This window comes from Phaenicophaeus curvirostris, chromosome 2 (assembly GCF_032191515.1).
Source record: "Phaenicophaeus curvirostris isolate KB17595 chromosome 2, BPBGC_Pcur_1.0, whole genome shotgun sequence".
In the NCBI taxonomy this organism is placed as follows: domain Eukaryota; kingdom Metazoa; phylum Chordata; class Aves; order Cuculiformes; family Cuculidae; genus Phaenicophaeus; species Phaenicophaeus curvirostris.
The window spans coordinates 34,465,911-34,491,319 of NC_091393.1; the positions used below are offsets into that span (position 1 = coordinate 34,465,911).

Consider the following 25,409-nt stretch of genomic DNA (forward strand, 5'->3'; position numbering starts at 1 on the left):
ACTTTAATACTAATTTTAAGGATTATCAAAATATCAGCTAGTGATTGAAAAGATTACTTAAAAAAACTTCAGGACTGGCAAGCAAGCCTCATGACAAGGGGCTTAAAGAGCTCAATTGATCCAGCTTAAACAAAGAAAAACGAAGCTGTTGAAATAATTCTGTAAGCAAACTTTGAGGTGAGGTCAGAAAGTCAGACAACTTGAAAGTGGTATAAGGCAGAACAAAATCTAGAAACTGGAGTCAGACAAATTCAGCCTTGAAATGCAACAGAGCCTTTTTCACAAAAAAAAAAAAAAAAAAAAATTAATAACCCACTAGCAAAAAAGAATGGAGTCGTCATAACTTGAAAATTTTACAGGTGGACCCAGTATCTTTCCAGACAATCTGGTTTGGTCAGTTTGAGTAGTTGTCACAACTTGGGTCAAACTGTGACGCCACTTTGCATACTTGCAATGGGTTTTGCAATTGATTATCTGAGCTCTACCAATTAATGCAGAAATATGAATAAAATATTCTTCTATTACTTTGGAAAGGGGCATGCTTGGGCTTCAGATTATTAATATTTGTCTCAACAAATGAACATCTTTGAGCACTTAATTTCCCTCTCCCACTTTGCTATTTTTAGCAGACAGGTCATGGCAGACATTTAAAACTATTTAGGCATCTCAGTACTGCAACTCTGACAGAAAGACCAAAGTGTCAGATTTAATCAATATACTATTAAGTATAGAGAATTTCATTCACACTACTAAGGTAGAAAAACATCAAAACAATTTGTGACTGTACAATTTAATCACACCATCTTATTCAGGGAGGAAAAACCTTTCAAAGTTAAGGTCTACAATGTAACAAGGCAATGAAATTAACCTAAATCTCTTAGAAAATAGAGGCAAAGGAAATGCTCATTCCAGTACCATGGCATTTCCCAGTATTCAAATAAAGGAACAAGTAAACAATCCCAGATCATCCTCATTTGGGCTGGTAAACACACAACAGCCAGCCTGCCTTAAGCCAAGCGTGACTCTTGACATGATCAGAAGAACTTATCATGAATTGTATTAAAACATTTTCTTTCACATAATTTGTAATTTTGTTCTCAAGAATTAAATGCTATTTACACTCGTAAATCCTATATAGTCATAGGGCAGACTCCAGAGAAAAGAAAGAAGATTGGCAAGGAGAGAGCAAGCAACAGCAAGCAGATGCATACGACATGGGGAGAGAACAAAATACCCAGACTCAGGAATCAATGCAAACTAGGTGCACAACTGAGAGTCAGAGTGCTCCCATCTGCAGAGTAAGACAGCAGTTCCTCAGGGTAGTCTTTATCAGCACGTAGAGACACTTTTCTGGTGCCTGACTAATATGCCCCATCACAGTGCCTGCAGCCAAAGACTGATGAAAACTTCCTGACAACTGTCAGCCATGCAGTTTATTCAATTAGAAAGTGCAAAACCAGCTGGTCTTATAAACACAGGGAAAAAGTCCTCAAGCCAAACTAGCTTTAATACCGTACAAGAAAAGCAACGCTTTTAAACACATAATATACACAAAACATTACTATTATTTTCTCTTATGCTACTAAAGAACAAGTGAAAATAGCACTCTACTCAACAGTACTATCATATAAAAAGGCAAAGAAGTTTTAGTGCAACTGTTGACTGAAGACACAGCAGCTTATACCTCTGAAGTGATGAAGTAAGGCACTTTTTTTTTTTTTTGGACGCAGGTAAGTAAAAGTGTCACAAAAATATAACCACTATTTTTAAACCTTCTCTGGTAGAAAAAGTTTCCACCTATGTCAAAGGTTCATCTGGGACAAGCTCCATAGGACACAGCTTAGACTACAAAAGCTGGTAATAACTCCCCAAGGTCTCTTGGCTAACAGTAGATGTCAAGATCCAATCTTAGCTGCTACACTTAGAAGAAGAGGTTCTGGATAGATCCTTTTAAAATTACCCGTGGTTAGTTTAGTTCTGACTTACCCAAGTACAGCATTCGTATTTTTGCCTTCTTTCTTCCCCCACACACCATCAGATTTGGATACCACATGAGGCATGATTCATATTATTCTTTAGAAATTTATTTTAATAGACAAGCTTTACAACTGAAAGAGCCTTGAAAAGCATGTCAAGATCACTTAATTGCATGCATTTTTCTGCAGCAACATTTCCCAGTAACATTTAATTGTTGCTAAGACTGATTTTTCTTAGTTGATACCATAATCTAGTACACTTCTTTGCAGGAAAAGAAATTCACCCACCTCGTACTGCCAAAACACACTCTAGGCAGTGCACTTCACAGAATTTCCTTCTAATAATTTTTGGAAGATGGAAGATATGGAGACTAAGCTGAGAAACTCCCCTCACTGAAAGCAATGCTTAGTAATTCCTGCTATCCACCCGTATCTACAACACTGTGTGAAAACACATAGGGAATAATTGTCCTCTGTAATACAAACCTAAGGTAAATTTGCTTTCAGGTATTTCTGTGGGGATATGCAAGCAATCAATTAGAAAGCAAAGCTAACTTCTACCAGCACTAATAGAAATCAAATGCGATTGGGGTGGGAGTTAAACATATCTTAAGAATATTTTTGAATTATATGCAAGTTTGTTGCTAAGTACTGCAAAATTATGTTAAAACTACAGCAATTAAGTACTTGCTTGGAATCAAATAATAATCTCACCTGTTCTAACACTTTTTGAAAATTCCTCCAAACAAACTTTTATGATGAGCAGTAATCAGTGCACAAACCAACAAACCAAACAACAAAGCTAGAAACACCTGCATCCGTTTTCCTTTTTTTTTTTTCTTAAAAACATCACTGAAAATATTTAGAAATGCTAACAGAACATCACTGAAAATATTTAGAAATACTAAGAAAAGCATTACTGAAAATAATATACACCAACCTTCTCAAAGGCTGTCCCAGCAACATCTTTATTTGTGTTTGGTCTTCTATTCTTAGTTTCATATTTTGAGTTCAAAGTAGAGCAAGTAAGTTTTTCCAATTGAAAAAGTAATGAGAATCAAGATAAGTATGTACTACTGGCTAGAGGGATACATATTACTGAATTAGGTCTTTTTTTTCCCTTTTAAAGCTTTACTAGCATGAAAACATGTGACATAATAGAAAATTTCCTTCACAGCTTATTCAGAATTCTGACAGCAAAAAATCTCCATTTTGAAAACCCATTTAAGTGATTTCTATGAAAAGACTTAAAAAAACCCTATGAGAGAACAAACAAACAACTTGGCAACCAACCAAACAAAATTCTGTGAGCAGACTACTTTTTCTGACACATTTTTTGATACTTATACAAACCTTGCCATCTGCTATGATCTCTGACAAAATAACTGACTTCCGTTCTCGATCTAAGGTTTCACTATGACAGTAAATGTCTTCTAACATTAAAGTTACTTCAGTCCCATTGCAGGATTGTGCAGGTTTGCATGGTCATTAAAACCTGTAATAAAGTAGTATCAGACTATTCAGTGCTATGAATAAATGACTTTTTTTGATAGGTACAGATGCAAAACTTGAATGTAAATACGTGAAAACATTTCAAAGACAAAACAGAGCAGAACTACAGAGAGGCTACAGGAGCTCTGTAAAAGCTTTTAACTGTACTTAATTCCAAACTTCTTCATGACCTTAATGCTATAGAAACTAAGAGGACATCAAAACATTGTAAGGATTCCAAGAAACATGTCTCCAAATAAACTGCTGGGAAAAATAGAGCACGGGTGTATTAAAACAAAAAAATTATTCAAGGCTAGTTTAGGATTGTAAAATATACCACTAGAAGAGAAAGGTAAAAACTAGATGCCAGACCTATGCCGTCACTTTCACCAACGCCAACAAGAAAAAAGCCTACACAGTGGTTGAGGGAAAAAGTGGTGCTCCTGAAATGTTTGACTCTGAAAGAGAGCATTTTACATCCAAAGCAGTCTTCATAGTCAGCAGTTATTTTTAATGACAGAATTAGCTTTGTTAAACAAACTAACATCATGTATAGCAGCCTCAGCATTCTCAGGTATTACACACTTACGACAATGAATGATAATGACCTATTAGAACAAACACACTCTATTTAGTCTTTGCTAATTGATACAACTCAAGGGTCCTGCAAAGAAAAGCACAAGTTTTACCATGTTGTTAGAAAAGGGAATGTATAACTCTGAAAACAGATTATGGTATACAACACCTCTGTGGAAGAGTTAGGTAAAAGTGGTTTTACTTCACTGTCTTTTACCTGATAAATTCTAAATGGGACGTATCGAAATCCATTCTCTTCTGGGGGATACTCCATGAGTTTTCGATTTATTGCCCAAAACTGCTCAAATTTATCTGTGAAGGTAAAATTGGATTTTGTTAATAACATACCTTTTCATCTAAAAGAAGTACATGAGACATGATTGGAACAACATGCAAGCTTTTCTTACATAAGTTTGACCTGTATGAATTTATTTTTTTCCCACTTATCCCTTCGCTGTTTAGCCTGAAGCCAAAGGTAAGTCATCTGCATTCTCCTATGAAAACAGTGATATGGCAACTTACTGAACTGAAAGAGAAAGCAACATGAATTCATATCGTATCTCCCACTGCTAGGTAGATACTGGGCCATAAATTACGGATTTCATTAACTCAATTAACAGTGCCCATTCCTCCATCTCTACTGCTACTGGTTCACATCGTCTCACAGTTTGTTAAAATCATCTAATTGTTCCCAACTACAGACAAACTAAAGAAGTATAAACTCCTCAAGAAGTTTTTCTATTTGGATACGCAGGTCTTATAAGAACCCTTCAACAATGTATTATATAAATCAGAAAAATAAACTGCCAGTTTCATGACAACCTGAAAACAGAAGTTTGTTTGAAACACATTTTTGTTAATACTATCCAAATAACTAGGTTTAGTGAAGTAGCCTGAGGCAGCACACCATTTCATCCTGTTCAGACATTACAAGAACTGAATAGTTTATTGCACTTAAAATGTATTAAGGACAGCATAGGTCTAGAACAGTAAAGCCTTCTATACATGCAAATCAATTATTCAAATCAAGCAAACAACCAATACCAAAAGTGACAGAAGGGAACATGAAAAGCTAAGATGAACTGCCACTAGCCTTACTGAAGAAGGCAGCTTCAGAAGGGGAACAGCAAGGGATAAGTTTCCTTACACGCTCTAATTCTTCAAGACATCAAATGCAGTTTCTTCAACAGTAACATGTGGTCAGATTTTCTCTCCTTGGCACAATGTTCAGCTGACTCTCAAGAAGCTTGGCCACATAACCATTAGAGAATTCAGAGCCCTGAAGCCAGGTAACGTTCAGAAATCTATTCACTGTCACAATGCAGGAATTTCCAAGAAATCATAAATAAATTCATGCCAGGTATCTTGCGGGAGCATTTCCTGATACTTATCTCGGAAAGTACTTCCATATCCTTGTTTCCTGATTAGCAGCAAGTGCTTCTTGACAAGAGCCAGCAACGTGTGCTTGCAGCCCAAAAGGCCAGCTGAAGGCCAACCATATCCTGGGCTGCATCAAAAGCAGCGTGGCCAGCAGGTCGAGGGAGGTGATTCTGCCCCTCTATTCCTCCCTTGGGAGACCCCACCTGGAGTACTGTGTCCAGTTCTGGAATCCCCAACATAAGAAGGATATGGAGCTGTTGGAACAAGTCCAGAGGAGGCCTACAAAGATGATCAGAGGGCTGAGGCACCTCCCATACAACGACAACCTGAGAGATTTGGGCTTGTTCAGCCTGGAGAAGAGAAAGCTCCCAGGAGATCTTATAGCAACCTTCCAGTAACTAAAGGGGGCTACAAGTAAAGCTGGGGAGGGACTGTTTACAAAGGCTTGTAGTGAGAGGACTAGGGGCAATGGATATAAACTGGAGAGTGGCATATTTAGACTAATAAGGAAGAATTTCTTCACTATGAGAGTGATGAGGCACTGGCACAGGTTGCCCAGTGAAGTTGTGGATGCCCCAGCCCTGGAGTTGTTCAAGGCTAGGTTGGACGCAGCCTTGGGCAGCCTGATCCAGTGGGAGGTGTTTCTGCCCATGGTAGGGGGTAGGAACTAGATGAACTTTAAGGTCCCTTCCAACCGTAACTATTCTATGATTCTAAGTCCAACACAAAAAATGATTGCATCCTCCTGATGAATTCTGTCAGTGGGAAGGTGAAGATCTAGCATACTTCTCTCATCCTTGGAAACAATGTTGAGAATGGCTTACAGCTTTCACCACATATTGCACGGACAGGGCTCCTACAGGAGGCATTGATCTATTTATACTCAATTACCACATCCCACTACAAACTCAGTTGATAAAGCTATTATAGTGAAACACAAAGCAAAACAATCAAGACCTACTTAAGCTAATGAGCTTCAGCAGACTCTCAAATAAGGAATCTACATATTTGGAAACACCCTACCTGGGCAAAAATAAAACAAATATTGATTTCATTTATTATTTAATGCTCACATTACAGTAACTAGCAAAGTTATGTAAACGGCTTACTGTTTTCAAAGTTCAATACAGTGGAGCAACACATCTTATGGATCAGAAGAACAAGAAACTCTGAACAAGCAGACTTACAGTATATTATCCCTTGTAGCATATATGGTAAACAAGGGAGTCTTTGAAGAACAGAAGTGTTACAGTGGTAAAGTACAGTTCTTCATGCCAGCTTCCTCACCTTCCAGAAATCATGCAGGAAACCTTATTCAAGGCAATTATTTTTACAAATGTAGAATTCTCAGGTTATTCTCTGAATGCTCAGACAATGCTTAACACAATCAATTGTTTTATCAAGATGTTTAAATTCCTAATAGTTTCTGTAGTTTCTAAACATAACAGTAATAAACCTGTGACACTGAATGACGAACTTGTTGCATTTTGCAATGAAGTATATTCTGTCAATTCACTTGATACTCCAGGGGAAAAAAAACCTTACTACAAAATTAACTAGACATAATGAAGTCAGTTATTTTAAGACACATCTCCACTGTCTGTATAGCACTGTCTGAAGACATCTAAGCTAATTCATCCTCATAATCTCAAGACTGCTGTCCTCCAAATGTCTTTCCATGGATACAATCATTTTACTATAGGAAACAGAGTATGGTGTAAGAAAACTAACACACATTTTTAAAGTAAGCAACAGGAAAAGCTATCCAGTTTGTATACTCGTACATATGACCTGGAAAAGGCTTGTATTAGCATCAGGAGCACTGGCTGAATGACAGAATCCTGAAGTTCCAAAATAGAAAATCCAAACCAACTACTTTAACAGAACCCTTAAGATTCAAAGCTTAAAACAAACAAACATAAAGACCCAACATCATCCAACACCCCCTTCCCAGTCCCCTTGAAAAAATAAGCAAAAGAATTCATCACTCTTCCATTTATGTGTGTCAGTACCTCCTGTTTATGCAAAACAGACTTAAGGAAGCTATTAATGCTATGACAAGCTATAAGAACTAATTAGTGCTTTGGCTAGACAGGACTTAAAGACAGAAGGTGCTGGCCCGAAGTTTGACAATCAAAACAAAACTGAGTTTTCATCAAGCCCGTAAACAAAGAATTGTTCTGTACCTACCAGCAAAAGCACTTTATACACTCATCTCCCTCCCTCATGAAAAGCTTATGCAGTCTACACAGTATTTGAATTCCCTCAATAGTCAAATCCGATTACTTTTGTTTTCCACAATCCATCTGCTTTTCAGAAAGTGCAGATGCGTTAAAGACTTTCTGTATTAGCGAAAACAAGCACTTGCAAAAGGCAGATGTTCATATCTGAATAACAATATTTAAATTAATGGCAATAAGATTACAACAGAAGCAAGATTAGTGACAGCATAAAAGTTTCAGATTACTCCACTATTCATATTACTTAAACAAGAGAGGATGTTTGCTATGTAACTTTGCGTAAAGGGAAATATAACTTTGGACCCTGTATTTTAAGTCAAAGATCAGAAAGTTAGTGACCAAATAACGGAGGAGCCATCCAGTTGAAAAATCTATCAGCTAAATCATTATATTTATAAGCATTCATTTATTAGAAATGTAGTCACCGTATGCTCAGATACCAGACATGGTTGGCCTTCAATACTGCAGAGATACACAGAATCTAAAGCTGTCTAAAGAAAGCTTTGAAAATACATATTTACATACACACAGAAACGTAAAAAGTTGGCAAAATCACAAGGACTTCATGTCAACCATCACAATAATCTCTGTATAGAAATTAAGCTACAAATTAAACCTCAAGCACAAATTAAAAAATAGAGAGTGCCACATTATGCATTTAATGTCCCTGAAACTGCTGAGGCTTTTAATGTGTCCTTTTTTAAAAAGGGCGTTATAGGGGAACACTTGGAGAACTCTAATTTCCTCCATTACGCAAGACTGGATATCCTTTAGCAATCACTGAAGTTAATCCAAATTTATAACAGTTACGTTAAAAAGTTGTTAGTAACTCCAGTCATAGCTTGTTGTTAATAGTAACTGCTGAACCTTTTAATATTATGGAGTTTTAACTAAGGATTAGTCCAGGCTGAAATTTTCAATGCTGGGCCTCTTTCTCAGGCCTGAGACCTGGGGGCAATGTTCTTCTGGCAATTAGGAAAATTAGTTTCATTTGTGCTAGCATCTTATCATCCTTCTCTGAAACCCAAGAGCTGTCGCACTTCAAACAATTTGAAATTTTGCATGGATCTTGATGTTGAAGGCACCTCTTCCACCCACCCGACTACAAAAATGGTAACCACAATGGATTACCAAGAGTGCAAGTGCACTGCTCAAGTGTTTGCAATCAACATAAGCAGTTCAATGCAGCATAGCTTTAAGTCAGTCTTCATAAAGAATATGGCCAATTATCATAGAATGAGAAATTCTACCTACCAGTAACTTGCAATAAGATGCAGTAGTCACAGTGTATGGACAGTTAAAATGGAGTTCCCACTGTACAACAGTGGGCAAAAGAACTAAAAAGACCCAGTTCAGATCTCTGAACTTATCAATAGAGATAGGTGATGCAAGTGCTACAGGAGTACAGACTTCAGAATCGGATACATTTCAAGAAATCTGTGGAGAGGCTTTAAATTACAGAAAGAATTAATGCAAAAATTAAGGAAAGATTGTTTAAATTCAAAAGGAAATGGTAATTCATGGCTTTTATCTTCAAGTAGCTTTCTAGAAAATCAAAAAAGTGAAAACATAGGTGTAGCCCTCAGGGTACCATTTACACACAAACTTTTTGTCTACACAACTCATGGTTTCTTCTTTAAGCCATCTAGTTGTGTGAATTAAAAAAAATACATGCTTGGAATTAAGTTTTATCTCTAGCTCTATGCAGACAATACCAATTTGCAGCCTTCCTGAAAATGTGTCCAATCCTCACGTTTAAAAAACACAAAATTTTTGTCTGTTCTCAGTGGTTCATCACTGTCTAATATCCATATGAACCAGAGAAATTATACACAGCCAGAAGTACTTGGGCAGAACCAACCACAGCACTAAGACACCAAAGACTCTCCAACTGATTTATCAGAACTACAGAAAAACTTCAGATTGGAAGTGAGTTTGGAGGGCAAGCTTTGGAATAAAAGCACCTGCCCCAGGAATGGCTATCTACACAAAGTTAAATGAGTTTGCTTAATGCCTTGCTCAGTAAAGGTTTGACCACCTCCACAGGTTTCCACTCAACCGCTTTCACTCCCCCTGCCCTAATATCCCATCAGACTTACTCCTGCCGCAACTTGTATCTGTTCTCTTTTGTAACGGCCCAACTCCAGTGCCAATGGAGGTATGTCTGAGAGGAGCCTGACTTCATCTGCTCTACAATCCTTCCTTCTAGGTGTTGGAAAGCAGCTGTTAGATCCATCTTCAGGCTAAACAAGGCAGTTCCCCCAGTCTCTTCTAATATAGCATATGTTCCAGCCCCTAATCATCCTAGCAGTACCCCTTTGGATTCTCTCCTGTTTGCCCACATTTCTTTTGTCCTGGGCTGCCAAAGATGACACAGCATTCCCAGTGCAGCTTTACAAGTGCTGAGTCGAGGGGAATTACTCATCATCTGGCTATATTCTGGGGGTTACAAGGGCTAAAGCAGCTCCACGGTTAATCTTTATTTCTGCAATATCACATGACAGACTTAATTCAGCTAGTTGTTCGCCATTACCCACTTAAACAAAGCTGCTTCCCAGCCAGTCCCTAGCCTGCCCCAATGCACAGCGTTTTTCCTGTCCCTGATGAAGGACGATGCACTTGTGCCTGTGAGCTCCCGAGGCTCCTGCTTGCTATTGCTCCAGCTTGTCACAGTCCCCGTGAATGGCAGATCTGCCCTCCGGTCTATGAGCCGCTCCCACCAACTTTTTCTTTTAGTCATAAATTCACTACATCCATAGCTATGTTTAAACCATCGTATATGCATAATCAAATAAACAGTACTATACAGAGGGCTACAGTCAAGGATACAAGGTTTATTTTCTTAACTTTAAAGCAACTGCACTTAACTGCTACAGCCAAAAAGCAGTCTCTTCAAAATTTAGTATCAATGCTACTTCCACATTGTTTCCAAGAGGATTAAGACTGTACAGGCATACATAGTTCTGCTGAGTGGTGAGCTAGTTCAACCAATTTTATAAAAACTTAAATTTTGTGTGGTACGCCTCAAGCATGAAGTGGCTTTGTTGATGAAAGATAAATATTTTAAACACTTTAAAACTAACTGTACTGCGCTTTTCGAAAACAGTACTTACAGTTGGTTGCTCTCATTTCTCATCTATTTAAAGACTTGTCTCTAAATGGCTTTAGGCCATCTAAACTCATTATTCTTATTATTGTACAATAAGACCAGTGATAATTCAATTATCAAGGACTTAAGGAAGACTCCAATACATATTTGACTCTCTGACCACTGCAGTTCAGTGCCAGCCTTTTTGAGAACACGGTTTGAAATGCTGTTATTGCATCACTGAAACTTTTTTTTTCCCCCTAGGTTACACATTGCACCATCCACACTTAAATTATTCTTGTTATTAAATGCTTCAGTTACTTGGATATTTTGACAGATCATGGTGTATGATACAAATCTACATCTGAAGAGGGCTCACAAGTATACTAGTCTTTTCAGACTATTTTCAGGCATGAGTAACTATCAGATATAGAGAGATGGGACCTTAGAACTGTTTTGACTTAATATGACAGAAGCTAGCTACAGAAATACATGGAAGTATTCTTCATGTCACAAAGTAACAACGTTCAACATGAACGCACATATCTAAAGTAGTCATAATTCTGCCTTGTAATTACACAAGTTTTTATCTGAAATATCTCCACCGCATGAAGTGCTTGCTAGTCTGACCTTCCAAATTCACATTCAGTTGGCATGTTGCTATATAATACCACAAGAAAGCAGCAGAAATAAAATTTGAAAGTAAAACATAAGTAGGCTTTACTTAGCCTGAACAGGCTAAATAAGACATGGAATCACTGCAAGAGTAAACGTCACACTAACTAGCTCAAGTACTAATAATAGCCAAGTACAGTGGTATGGGCCTCCAGGTTGGCTACCTAGCTCTGTCACTCCTTTTTTGTCCTATTATAGTGTATACAAATTATATCAATTCAACTCTGGTTGTTTATATGCACTACAGCAAATTTTTAACAGCAGTATTTACAATCAAAGAATAATTAGGACAAACTTCCTTATATAGTTAGCTGTTAATTCTAGTTCAGAAAACTAATTCATAAGCCACACTACAAATGAAGCTATGGATGCAACGAGAAAAAAAGGGGGATCCCTCCCCTAATACTGTACAGTCAGGTTTCAGATCAGTGTATTTAACACATTTACTTTCATGCTGCAATTTGTCCATTAGTTTTTATAGCAAAGTAGCATTCTGAAGATAAAGAAATAAAAGTGTATTGCTTAGGTTTCATAGGTCAACAGGACATTTTAAAAACTATGACAAAGCAGCATTTCACTCTTCAGGTTAACTACCAGATCCAAAAAGGCCTTTCCCCCTGTTTTAAGGGAACCCCGATTTACCAACATTCTTTTCACTTATTAAACGCACTGATGAAACAGAAGTTTCACTTTAAGTACACCATTTCCTCAACACCACCTCCCTTTATTTCTAGGTCATCAATTTATGTGGAGAAGGTTCAGGGTAAGAAAATGATCAAGATGAACTACTTTCTTTCCTGCATTCAAATAACAAAGTGCATACACCCTACCAAGTTTAAGATTTCTCTGCAGCCTAAAAGCAGGTGATCCCAGTAGGTATTACCACTTAAACTAAAAGGAAAGCTCTGAAGACTGCTAAAAAATGTGCAATACATTTTTTAAACAAATAACCCATAGGTTGTGTAGGAATCGAGCAGCAGGGCTTGTTACAGACTTCCCCATGTAAGGCAATGGGAAAAGGACTCCTGACAATTCTACCCATCCTCCAGTTGCCCATCCCAAGTCTAGATAGCCTCGATATTTTAATATTTACTTTGCCTCTGGTTATGCTCCGTTTACATACAAGAAAACAGAGCAGTATCTATCCATGAAAAGCATAGCACAGGGAAAGCAAATTAGGTTAATCTACTTGGCTTTACCTGTGCTATGCTTTTTCTAAGATACAGCTTTCCTTAAAATTTAAGAAACCATTATATTAACACATCCATCAAATTCAGGAGTTTACTGGCAGAAAGTAACTTAGAAACATTTCAAATTGCAAAGCAAAACTGTCTCAACAACTAAAGAAAGCTAATTTTAAAAGTACAGTCTGTTTTAAGAGATCGTTTACTTCTGCCAATTCTCTCTGGCCTCACAAACACAGCAGATCTGCTGTGACCCCTTGTTTGAGTGTGGAGCAGAGAAAGCCAAGGGGTGAACGAATTTAGGCTGCCATCAATTCCCCACCTTAGTACTGCGACAAAGGGCAGCTATCAAGTGGCACCAGGCCAGTATAGAAGAGTAACAAAGCAAAAGCCAGTTTTGGGGGATGACAGTTTAGAATCATGATACTGCACCCACACAGGTGGAACATCAGTTTAGTCATTTGTGCAGAAAGGGTAACAAACCACTAAACTCTGCAGAACACTTAAGTCTAGGTCACAACCCATTACCAGAAAAAAAACCACAAACAATTGAACCCCAAACAAAAACCACCACCAGCACAAAAAAAAAAAAAAATCCCTGAGAAGGCCTGCTCTGATACATCTGATTCATTTTGCAGGTCTGGCCTGTCTGAATCCAGCCCCAGCTCAGTGCTAAAAGAGCACTGGGCTGACTTCGTGCAGAGTGATTTGAATTTGTCCAAACTAAACCCACTGGGTTCCATAATATCAGCAAACCCAACGTCTGAAGTATGCCATGCTCCCTTAACTCCAAGATAAGCAGGTAGTGACACTAATTATAAGAAAACTTGATGCATTTCCAGACATTTTTAACCATCAGCCCAGGAAGGTAATGGCTTTTTTAACTTTCATCCTCTTTTAACCAATACAGCCATCGTCAAAGCTCAAAAGAATTGTTTAATATTTCTTCACAATTAAACAAATCTGGATAGACTGTTGAAAGATATTACCAGTTTGATAGTGATACAGGGAAAAAGAAAAAAGATTACTTTCTGATTTAAGAACTAACAGTTCATTTATTTATTCTCCTGTTAAATTCTTACAGATTTTCTAAGTATATATTGTCTAATTTAAGTTTCAATTAACAGTTGAGATTACAGATTTGTTCAGCTCATCATCTCAGGTTGAGACAAAAAACAGCATTGCTCCCACCAATTCTCTGCAAAGACAACTGGAGAAACATACATAATCAAATCTGAGTGGACTATGTGTACACAACACAAGAATGACGCTGATAACGTATGACACTTTCTTTTTGGCAGTTCAAACATTTCTAAACAGGAATGTGATAACCGAGAAAAACCACAACTGCCCCTCAAAAGCCCTGGACTGGTTTAGGTATGATTTAGAAAGAAATGCAAGAAAACACATGCCTGATTCTGTCAGTAAGACAAGAAAGAGATCATACGCATTAAAAGATAAAATACTGCATATTCTGAGTGCAGAATTTTTGTATTTTAATAAGAACACTTCAATATGGCCACTTAACTCTTGGTAAGCCTGATGGTATGAATAAACATTCTTTTTTCATAACATCTTCTGTAAAGTAATGCCTTCATTATATTTTACAATACATAAAGAAGCCTTAAAAAATGGCCATGAGTTTTTACTGCTTATTTCCCCCATGCATCTATCAGAAACACCAAGACTAGTCTTCACCCATTATAACTGATGCCTTTGAAAATTTCAGGGTATGGTTGCTTATATCTCTCCACAACTGATGAAAAGCAGCTGTGTTGAATCTAAACTCCCCCCTTTATCCATTATATACTGAAGTTATAGATATTAATTCTTAGAACCATGCAAAAAATACAGCTCTCTCCTAAAACCACTTGAGATCTCATTTGATCCCGAGTCACCAGTAGGCCCACAGTCTTAATGTTTCAAAGCTGAAAGTTTTTATTTTTCCACACAAAAGGCAAGAAGAAAAAAACCACCCACTTGAAAATCCTCTTCAACCATGACAAAAATGGCCATCATAACACTATTAAAGCAAGAACAGCAGTAACATTTTCCCTCAATTCTGATGAAAGAATTTTAACAATTCTTACAAAGGAGCAGAGGTTAGTACAGCTATGCAGACTGTCTTTATTGCTTCTCTACCACAGGCAGAAATCCACAACGCTGGTCAAAATTAAGGCAACACAGATTAACCCATCCCAAAAGAAGTGTTCTGGTTAAGAAATTCTCTGATTTATGGACAAAAATTGGCTACCTGAAGTCTGAAGAACAAGCAAAACCACAGAACAAACAATAGAGAGAAAAGTATGTTTACCTTCACACTTTGGTAGCAGATTAACACAAAACAAGAAACAGTAGGATGAGACATGTAAAGGTTGTTAGGAATACCTACCAGCTGCTACCAGCACAAGATTTTACCACAAATCCACTATTACAGCTCTTCCCTTAAAACTGAGAAGTTTCTCATGCTACCTGTTCAAGGACTTCCTAGCAGAAACATTTATACCAAATTACACTTTTAACCGGTAGTTACATTGCTCCAAATAAGCAAACCTGGATAACTATATTCTCAAAAACATGATTTTAATACAGACCCTCTAAGTATTGCTATCACTTGTTAAATATATAGCACTTCCTACATTTAAGAACTGAAGAAAATGGTTTTAAGCTTCACAGAAGAAAAAGGCTGCAGATACATCATTACTTACAAGGCAGTTATCACAAATGCTACTTTCTTTTCTTTTTTGTGGTCATTCATTCTGTTTCACAAAGAGGTTTAAAATTATTACATCTCAAACGAAAGCCTATAAAAACATACTGAAAGATAGAACATGCTCAAAAAGAGTTTTCTTGGTTTCACAAGCTTTTCTTGTTTCTCTTTTATGAAAAGTTGAGAAATTAAAATTAGCATTTGAAAGTATTCAAAAGATTGTTTAAACTTCTCATTTAGGTGTTGGATTCCACAGGTGCGATTTCTCATTAAGTACAGTGAAACCTTCTTGAAATCGACCTTGCTAGGCAACCTCTGTTCTTAATATTATAAAGCAAAACAGTAAAAAAATCTAGTTTCCCTTCAACTGAAGATACTCTTAGACAAATAATCAACTAAAAGGTAGAGCCTAAGACAAGCACAGAGAGAACACACTGCATACATGTTCTCTTACTTTACATGTTGAGGGTATCGAGGTTCTGTAACTTCCGGTTAAGAAAATAACTTTAAGGCATACCATTCTATTGTTTAGTCAACTCTTTTGCCATTATCATACTCACATTATAACTCATTATATTCATAACTCCTGCTAGAGGCCTTTTAGTTTTAATTTTAAAAAGCGTGAATAAAAAGAGCACGTAAAGTGCATTACTGGGAACACTTGAGCACCGAGACTACGTGACAGGATTTCTTTCTTCAATAAAGCTAATAATTCTTGAAGTAGAAAACAAAATTATGCTGGCATGGCATTTGGTTTCTCTGAAACTAAATTGCTTGCAAGGAAAACACTATTACAGCAGAACATTTCTTTTTCACAGAATTATTAAAACTGCAGTTTAAATTGAGTTGTAACAAGGTAAGCTTTAGGGAAACATCTGGCTTTATACCAGTTCTGGCTTCCAGTAGACCAGAACTCTTTGTTTACTGCTAATTCACAAAAAATAGATATATTTTCAGTAAGTTTGCTGACTAAAGTCTATACTAAACAATCTCTCAAGAAGTACTTTGAACTGAATCAGATAAAGTGCAATTTCTTACATGATAAGTTTTGCATGTATGTACTACATCCCTCAATATCTTACCATTCAAATGGTAAATTAAGATATTACCAAAATTTCTAACTCTCCCCCAATTAAATAAAAAGTAGAAACCAGAGTGTCTAATAAGCACTCAACCTTCAACATTATTACAGAAATACCTTTAATATGAAAGGCAGTACCACTAAACAATAAAAAAATTAGAATAGCCTCACACATTAAGTATATACATTAAATGCAGATTAACTTGGAACCTCACTGTCTAAAGCAAACACATGCCTCAAGTCTTCTAGTCTTGCATTCAAAGCTTCTCCTGTTTAATTTACCTTATAAATACATGGGAAGATGTAAATTTTAACTGTTTTTCCTATGTTGAGATACAAAATACTAAACATCTTCATGCTTACAGCTTCCGTAAAATAAATTTACCAGTAACAATATGACAGCTTCAGGAGATGAAGAAAATGCATTCAAAGGGGCATTATCACCTATTCTAGGCAGCAGTTTCTGAAATACTCACAAAACTTATCAACTTACAGGTCTCTAAGAACCATGGTAAGAAAGAGGAGACACTAAAACCAAAAGAAGTTAGGTTTTGCATTGCAATATGGATTCATGCCATCTGTACAAAGTAATTATCTTAGAACATCCTGTTCTGAATTATTCTGCTGACTTTTTCAAGTCAATACTTATCTATGTAGAAATCTTGGTGAAAAACACGGTAATATCAGCAATAAAATTGAATGTGGCAGAGGGAAAAGTAAAATTACTAATCAACTGGGCAACTTCTTTGAAAGTTTACCTATATTGTTTATCAATGACAAACCTTAAGTATAAACTAGGGAAGACCTTTTTTACATTAACATCCAAGATAGTTAATACTAAATTATACATGTCCCAAATAAAGACTGTCAGTTGCACAAATGTAAACTAGACAATATTTATCTATTTTATTTTGTTGTTTTAACAAACCAAAACCAGCAGAGTTCTGACTCAATTTACTTCCTTGAATAACTCATGCCACATTTCAATTATCACATAAATGGCAACTTCAAAAAAAAGGATATTTTGTGACATTAGACTAAAATTCTGCAGAACAATTACATACTGCATCCTGTATCATGACTAAAATTTGAAAAAAATATTTATTAGCAAGTTAGACCTAAATATAATTAATATTTGATGGATTGTATTTACCATTCTGTAATCCCATCCACAGTTGTTTATGATCCTTTTTTTGCATCTCATTGATGACTTGACTTTTGTGCTTTAAAGCATCTGCTTCTTTTATACTAGCCATAAAATGAGCTTCAATCACATCCTTAGAATGGCAATGTAGAAGATCCTTTTCTGGAAAATTCTACAAAGAGAAGAGATAGATCAAGAGAATTAAATGCATCTCGCACATCTCAGAAGATAAAGAATAAATTATAATTTTCATAGAGTTTATATTTATGCAGAAGCAGCACGATGGAATCTTCTACTTACAGAAGAAGGTAACATCCATTCTCTCACTGTGCTGACAAAAATTTTACAGTGAAAAAGTTTTCAGGAAAAATGAAAGTTGAAAACTTACAGTGAAATCAGAAATTACTCTAAGTCACCCAACCTCAATCTGATAAATACATTTAAATACATCAGCAGATGTATTTAAGCCCTTATATCCAAAGTTCAGGAAATTAAGCATTTCAACATGTTTTCAAGTAGCTGTTCAATTCTCTGGCAATGAACAGGAGAGAAGGGGCAGAAGTAAGTGACAAGCACCCAGTTCCTACTGACTCTCAATGGCATTTTAACACCCATATATATGCAGGCCTTCGAAAAAAATATTTCCTCCAAGTATCATCATCCACATACATGAACTACAGCATATATACCACTTAGATACCTTTTTTCTTTTCTAGATACTGGAAATGCTTGCCAACTCCAACTTTATCCAATACACATGCCCACTGCTAGCCTGCAGGACTTGATTCTATACCCTTTTTATTTGGTTAGAGTTGGCACACTGCACTCAGCATTGCGAATGGGCAGTTCCTACTCCTTAGTTAAATAACTTTTATCCCCTCAGCAAATGACAACTACATTTCCTAATTCATTTATTAAGGAATTAGAGTAGCAAACCTCACACAGGTACAAATAAAGATTTCTTTGGAAGTTAACTAATCAGAAGTTCAGCATTGTATAGATATACAGTTAGGGTTGTTCTGCTATTTTTTCTATTATCAACACTTAATATCACTTGCCATTTTACAATAATACAAGCATTCAGTATCATAAATCAATTGTCTTTCATTTTCAAAGGTTTAAAAACCCAGCATGTTTTATCCGCTCCTTAGTCATCTTTTCACAGTTGCTTCTGACCAGGATGAATAGTGCAAATCCCCAGAGCCAAACCACAGTGGCATCATTAATACTCCCCTTCATAAAAAGGGCCTGACTTGTATTTCTATACTTTAATTGTGACCTGTTATTCCACAAGAAGACCTTTCCTCTTAACCCATTACAAACTGGTTATTTAAAAAAGCATTTGTGAGGGATTGTCAAAACCATTTTGGAAATACAAGTACGTGTAACAGGATATATTTCAAAGGCTTTTATAATGTAGTTAATATGCCACAGTAGTAGCAATATAATGCTGGAAAAAAAATACCTTCCCTCTTCCACATAAAACCAGGAAAAACAGTGAAGATTGCTTCAAACTATGGGAACTCAAAATATCCAAGAACCACAAATAGTTGGCAATATGAAAGTGAGCTGGGAATTGCCTTTCCAGAAGGAAATTCTGAGGACAAGAGTAATAGTTCCCTCCTCATTAGGTTATCAGAAAGAGTTGGAAATGAAATAATGGAATTTCATACATGATTCCTCCTTATAACAGCGAATCGAGACTCTGGAAACTGCATCAAAAGGATTAGTATCTTCCAAAAACAGGAGTAAAAAGGGAACAGAAGGCTGCTAATATGTTTTCCACTGAAGCATACACAGTTTGGTGTTGAAGTCAAAGGGAACACTACTTTTACTTAGGAGTGATGTATGCAGAGCTGACTAGAAATCTAAGGACGGAGATAAAACTTATCTCTCATATAAGGATGGCCAAGTATAAAGGCATTAATGAGGAAAGAACAAAATGGAAAGTCCTCTTAGGGCAGACCTTGATCTCTTTCTTCCCTACAGAGTTAACTGTCACAGCATAATTGGGACCAAGATGAACGGAATGCATTACTGCGATTGTTACTCACCAGCTGACATCTGTATCAGCCTGCAAAATACTTTCAGAAATTTAACTTACTCCCTCAAATAAAAAAAAAGCAGTCTGGTAACCAATCCAGAAGAAAAGAACAGTCAGAAATAGACTATCTCAAGATCAAAAAAGTTATTAACATGTAAGAATTCAAAGTGAGACACTGGCATCCCTCAAAAAAAGCTGAAGCAGTGGAATATACCTAATGCCAAGTAATACAGGAACCTAGAAACTGACTTTCACAGTTAAAAGCCAAAGTTTTAGCTAAGTTTATGAAAACAACAGTTTTATTACATATATGTTAAAATATACTGAACTGCACAGACTCTTTTGGACATTCTACAGGTAAGCATCTCCCTACTGACCTTCTTCCAATCATTTTCAAATTACAGGGAATGTCATTCCCTGGGGATGTGTTCCAGAGAACACAATGTGGCCTGCTGAATGGCAAGGAGATATGTGAACCTGGTTAAAGCTAGCTAAGCTGGTGAAACAAATGTAGCCCACCTTCTAAGGGATAACACTGTAGAAGACTGGAAAACACTCCTACAACCTCAGTGCTGTCAACCCTTTTTCTTCAGAAGAAAAACACTGACACATTTCTATGCAACACTGTGAGTAGAAGCTGAAAAATCTAAACACGAAAGTGATGACTTCGAAAACAACATTGCTGCATCTATAAGATGCATATGAATCATTTTCAGCTATATGAGACTTTGAACAGAAAACAGGGTTTCCCCACCGATTTATAAACTAGGGAAAAGAATAATAAGTTTTATACTTACACATAGAACATGTATGCTTGTATCTCTATTTTTTTTTTTTTTATAATTCTACTTGCCTTCTTTCTACTGGAGGAAATAGTGATGAAATTTGAAATTTAAATAACTATTCAGTTCCCTGAATAAAGAAACAACTGTAAACAAGCTTGTGGCCACCCCTGGCTATAGAACCATGAGATTTGCAGAAAGTTTTAACAGGTCCCATCATGTAGTCTTATTGGTGATGTCTTATTCTCTCCTTGTTCTGTATCTTTGAAAGAAGAGTTAAGGGTTGTCTCTGATTTTCTCAGAAAGCACAAGTAATATTGGTTTTGTTCTACATATCGGTAGCCACTTGGAGGATAAACTTGGTCTTAAAGAAGGGGGAATCATCTGTACAGACAGAAGCACCAAACAACATCTCACATAAAACTAGCAAAACTATCATGGGCAATTTCAACAGCCTGGTTTCATAACTCTGTTCCACATATATTTATCAATTTGTTCTAGTTCACAAAATATCTTTTTATATTGTGACATTTAGTTGCATTAGGCCAATTTTGCAGAAAATTACACCAATAATACACATTAAAGACCATAAGGAACACATCCAGTAACAAGGAGAGCATCTACGTATTTGTGTTTACTTACTATCAGTGGTCTTTTTTTCAAAAATATAAATTTTAAAACTCTCTTATTTATCCTTTTGTCTTCTACAATGTCTCCTAGCAGTTCCATGATTTATCCATACACTACATGGAATTTTACATGCTTTTCACTCTACCTGACCCAATTTTGAGCTAAGAAAAGCAAGACAACCGCTACTGTTACACAAAACCAGATGCAGTCTCTCTGCTCTGCATCAGGTCACGACCAGAGAGGGAGGCACCAGTAGGTACAGACTTCAGCAAAGAGAGAACACTAGCTTTTCGCCAGCACAATTCCCTCTCCTGCTACTATTTCCAGAGCAGTTCACCACCTCCATCTACTGCCCAAAATCTGGAGAGTTGGTTACCACCCTGAGAACATGAATAGTGCTAAGCACGCTACAGAGTAGCATGAGATGAGTTTAACAGGAAGGGATACAGTTCCCCTCCTCCCCATAAAGCCACACCTGGGTAACAAAAGCAACTTCCCAGACTACAGCTTCTCATGATTCTCAGACTTTATTACTCTGTTCAAGCTTGTCCTTCTATGACTATTGAAGGCAAGTGTATTTCAACTTTACCAGACATATAAATCCAAGTTATTGTATTGCCTACCAGAAGTACAAATGAACAAACTTTACTCAATGCAAACAATAAGCATGTTTATTATTTGGTATGCGTACATAACACAGGAGGACAATTACAAGTATCTGTCAACCTCCAAACTCCTGCTGAACAGAAATAAACTTCGTTTAAACTTAAAAACATGAAAAAAGAAAACTGATGAGGGGAAAAAACCTTTAAAAACATTCTTTACAGATGTTTAAGATACCTATTGTTGACTGTAAGCTTTGGTAAATGAAAGGAGAAAGCAATGACAGCAAAAATTAAACCCCAGAAAAATCTAATACTGTTCAGTTAAGCCAAATAAAAATTATGGCTCTTTGAAAAATAAATACATGCAAATAAAATTAATAACTTGGGCAGGAATCCCACCTAAACTATTTTGTCATGTGTTACATTTGAAGTGTCTTCAATATTTTGACATATTTTGATAAATTTCAGTTATGTTTTTACTTTAATTCTTGAGAGGTTTATTTTAATAAACTTTCAGATTACATTAAAAACAGGAAGAGAGATTAAGCAGGTGCTTAATCCAAGTTGTTATATTTTTAAAAACAAAATTACATCACCTTTTAAAATAATGCTGCCTTACCAGGAAATTGCTTCTGCCCATCTTTAATGTACACATTTGAGAAAAACTTAAATTAGCTGATCTTTTGACAAGCAGCAAATAAGGACATTAAAGTCAGTTCACACTACTATGTGAAACCGAAAAGCACTGTGGTGCTGCGACTAATTTCTCAAGATAGCTCTACTTTGGGATGGCAACTTCCACACACTGCCACTATTTATCTCCTATAGCTCTCAAGAGCATATAACAATAAAATAATGATTTATGAAACCAAATGCCCTACAGTTTATTCAAAACACTCTGAAAGTTTCTTCATCCCTGCTCTTTCCGAATTTATCAGACAGAAGTGTAACAATTCCAGTGGTTTCAAAAACATTCCCAACTTCAGATTCAGTCAGTCATCATAAAAGTTTCAACATGTGGAACTAGAAGTCATAACAATCTATGATTTCACCGCACACTTCCAAAAATAATGAATACTCTTGTTAGCAAGGCCTTTTCTAAAACACCTTCAAGAGAAGAACTGTTCGAATGAAAACATTCAGTACAGTTGCTTCCCAGTATGCTTTTCATTTGATCTCAAATCTCATTCACAAAGTAAAGCCTACTAACCCAGCATTTTCCTTTGGATCAGTTTTCTTATTGCATTGTTTCATTTACAACGGAGAAATTAAAGTTTCGAAGTTAAATACCATGATTTCTAGTTGTGATTTTGACTTCAAAGCATACCTGGGATTACTGTCTCAACACATTTCAGAATGTGAAAGAATCCTGCACCAAAGCTAACCCCACACAAGTATTCTTCTGAGCAAAGAGCACTAGTTGTATGAAGCCATACCTAATGGTTTTACAATGTGTAATCAAAATAATGTCTTTCCTGTGATGAAGCTGTCACAAGACCAAAATCATTTCACTCAGTTCGCTGAAGGGGACCCACATGAAGCCCAACAGCCTTCCCTGATTTTGAGAATTTCCACAGTATCTCATCCATGCTCATGTGCCTAGAAGGATGAGCACTTCTCAATCTTAAATCAACTCAAGATGACTGAATTAAAAACATTATACAAAGTTCTTCCCTCGTATCCTGACATAAGTCTCGCAACATCTTGAAAAACAATTTTGGATTTTCATATTATAATAATTTTCAGAGAAAAGTCATTTGAAAACATATAAAATCATGTAAAACAGCTGTAGATTTACAGAAAACTTTAGATGATTCCTGAAGAATAAACATTCTCTCCTTTAAGTCATACCATTCACTTATTTATAAAATAGTTATGAAACCTTTTCCTAGTTTCCAAACTTCATGTAATCCCATGCTCACTTGTTCTTAAGTAAAGGCATATTCCAATTTTACCTTAAAATGCACTGTGATGCACCAAGGAAGGGCTGTATTTGATGCATGGAGATCAAACAGCAAACCAATTGGGTAATGCCTAAAAATTAAAAGATATTAAATTGACATAAAAGCTGAGCATTTAATCCTACATATAACAGTTAACATACCTGTATTTACATGGAAAACAAACAACATTCATTACTGCTTATTCAGTTATAGAGGCAGCTATAAATTACAGTGTCTCTGACAGAATTTAGTCCAGAATTTACACAAGCATTATTTAAACCAACGGTACCTATGCTGTGCCCACACTGCCACTTTTGTAACAGAAGTGGCCTACAGCTGCTTTGTAGAGTCCTTCAATACAGTATTTTTAGTTAAAAAGCTTCATAATGGTAGGAAGAGCTGGTCTGACAGAAAAGAACATGTTTTCAGATATTTAAACAACATGGTTTTATACCACATTGACCTTTAACATCTCCTCCCCCTTCCACCTGCCTGATGTCATTGTGGAGAATAAGTAGTAAAGTAAAAAAATGAAATATCTGTAAAAGGGCTGAAAGAGGATAGATCAAAATGAACTCTACATCTTTACTTAAGAAGAATGGAAGGAGAGAAAAAGATCAGAGTTTTGTATTTCAGCGGTATTCTAGATCAGAGGATTTATACAGAGAAGCTGCTTCCTCCAAATATTCCATTCTGCCTTTTAGCTTTATCTCCTTAAGATTCATTAGAAAATACAGCCTCCAGCAATATAAGGAATACACATCACATACACAAAACTTCCACAGACACTCTGAGAAGTCTTTCTGCAATTTTCTCACAAGCAGACACAGGAAAGATTTTTATAAATTGTTTGTTTGTTTGTTTGCATTCAGCATACAAGCTCCATTCTGTTATCTTTCAAAAATGTCAACCAAAAGTGTCTTACTAGCTTTTCATTCTACAAAGAGAAAAGCATGCACTTAAATGTAAATTCAATTGCTTCATCAAATTAAGTGGAAATCATCACAGGACGCAGAGCCAAGCATGTATTAAGTTTTGAAAGTCCACAAAGCAATAAACGGAGAACATTGCTCTAAAACCACCTGGGCCAAGCCAATTTCCTGACCTGCTAAACTCTCACACAACGGTGCTTTAGCACCCTCTACGGGTGAGCTAACCCCAAAACTAAAACAAAGTCACCATAACAGCAAAATGAAAAAAACCCAAACATTAAGAAACAGCACTACAATTCTTGAACTTGCCTGTTGCATTTCGAATTTCCTAAAGGAAAGAATAGGAGGAATAATCAAGAAAGTACTGAGAACTGTGTTTTCCTGGCAAAGGGTATAAAGAATATACACAATGCATGTCCAGATTTATCCTGGTTCACTGCTAATATTCAGGTTTTAACACAAACAATAACTTCCACTTACTTTCAATTTATACAAGAAAATGGAAGAGGAAAAAAATACAGAAAATACAGAAGAGGAAAAAAAAAAAGGATCGGTAATTGCCCTAACTCTGTATTTTCTACCCGGTTTAGAATACAAAATAAATTTCATGTACTCAAGCTTTCTTCAGTAAAACCCCTGTGCTTTTTGCACAGTCCAAAGGTAGGTTTTATTTTGAAACAGTCCAGCCCTAAATTAATTTTGTTTCACAGCAGAACACATGAGATTAGTGAAGACAACACACCATGAGAGAACTCATTCTCTAATCAGAAGAACAGCCATCCATTAATGTAAATTTCAGAATATGAGTGAAGTGATTCTGAGATATAAGACATGCCCTGCTTCAAATTCCATTTCTCATACACTGACACTTAATCTGAAGCCAACGGAAGCCTTAGGTAAAGCCTGTACGTAATGCAGGCTTTTCTTT

The 25,409-nt window shown here is 36.3% G+C and overlaps 1 protein-coding gene across 2 annotated transcripts in view; it reads right to left on the reverse strand.

Annotated features, from left to right (window-relative positions):
- LOC138717811 (autophagy protein 5) overlaps positions 1-25,409 on the reverse strand; it is a 79,000-nt gene that overhangs the window by 41,292 nt on the left and 12,299 nt on the right. For both annotated transcript variants that reach the window (XM_069851670.1, XM_069851671.1), the window contains exons 4-6: positions 23,562-23,640; positions 17,555-17,717; positions 4,261-4,355 (exon numbers count right to left, since the gene is read on the reverse strand). In XM_069851670.1, coding sequence (XP_069707771.1) covers positions 4,261-4,355; positions 17,555-17,717; positions 23,562-23,640 — 337 coding nt within the window. The remainder of the gene's footprint in view (positions 1-4,260; positions 4,356-17,554; positions 17,718-23,561; positions 23,641-25,409) is intronic.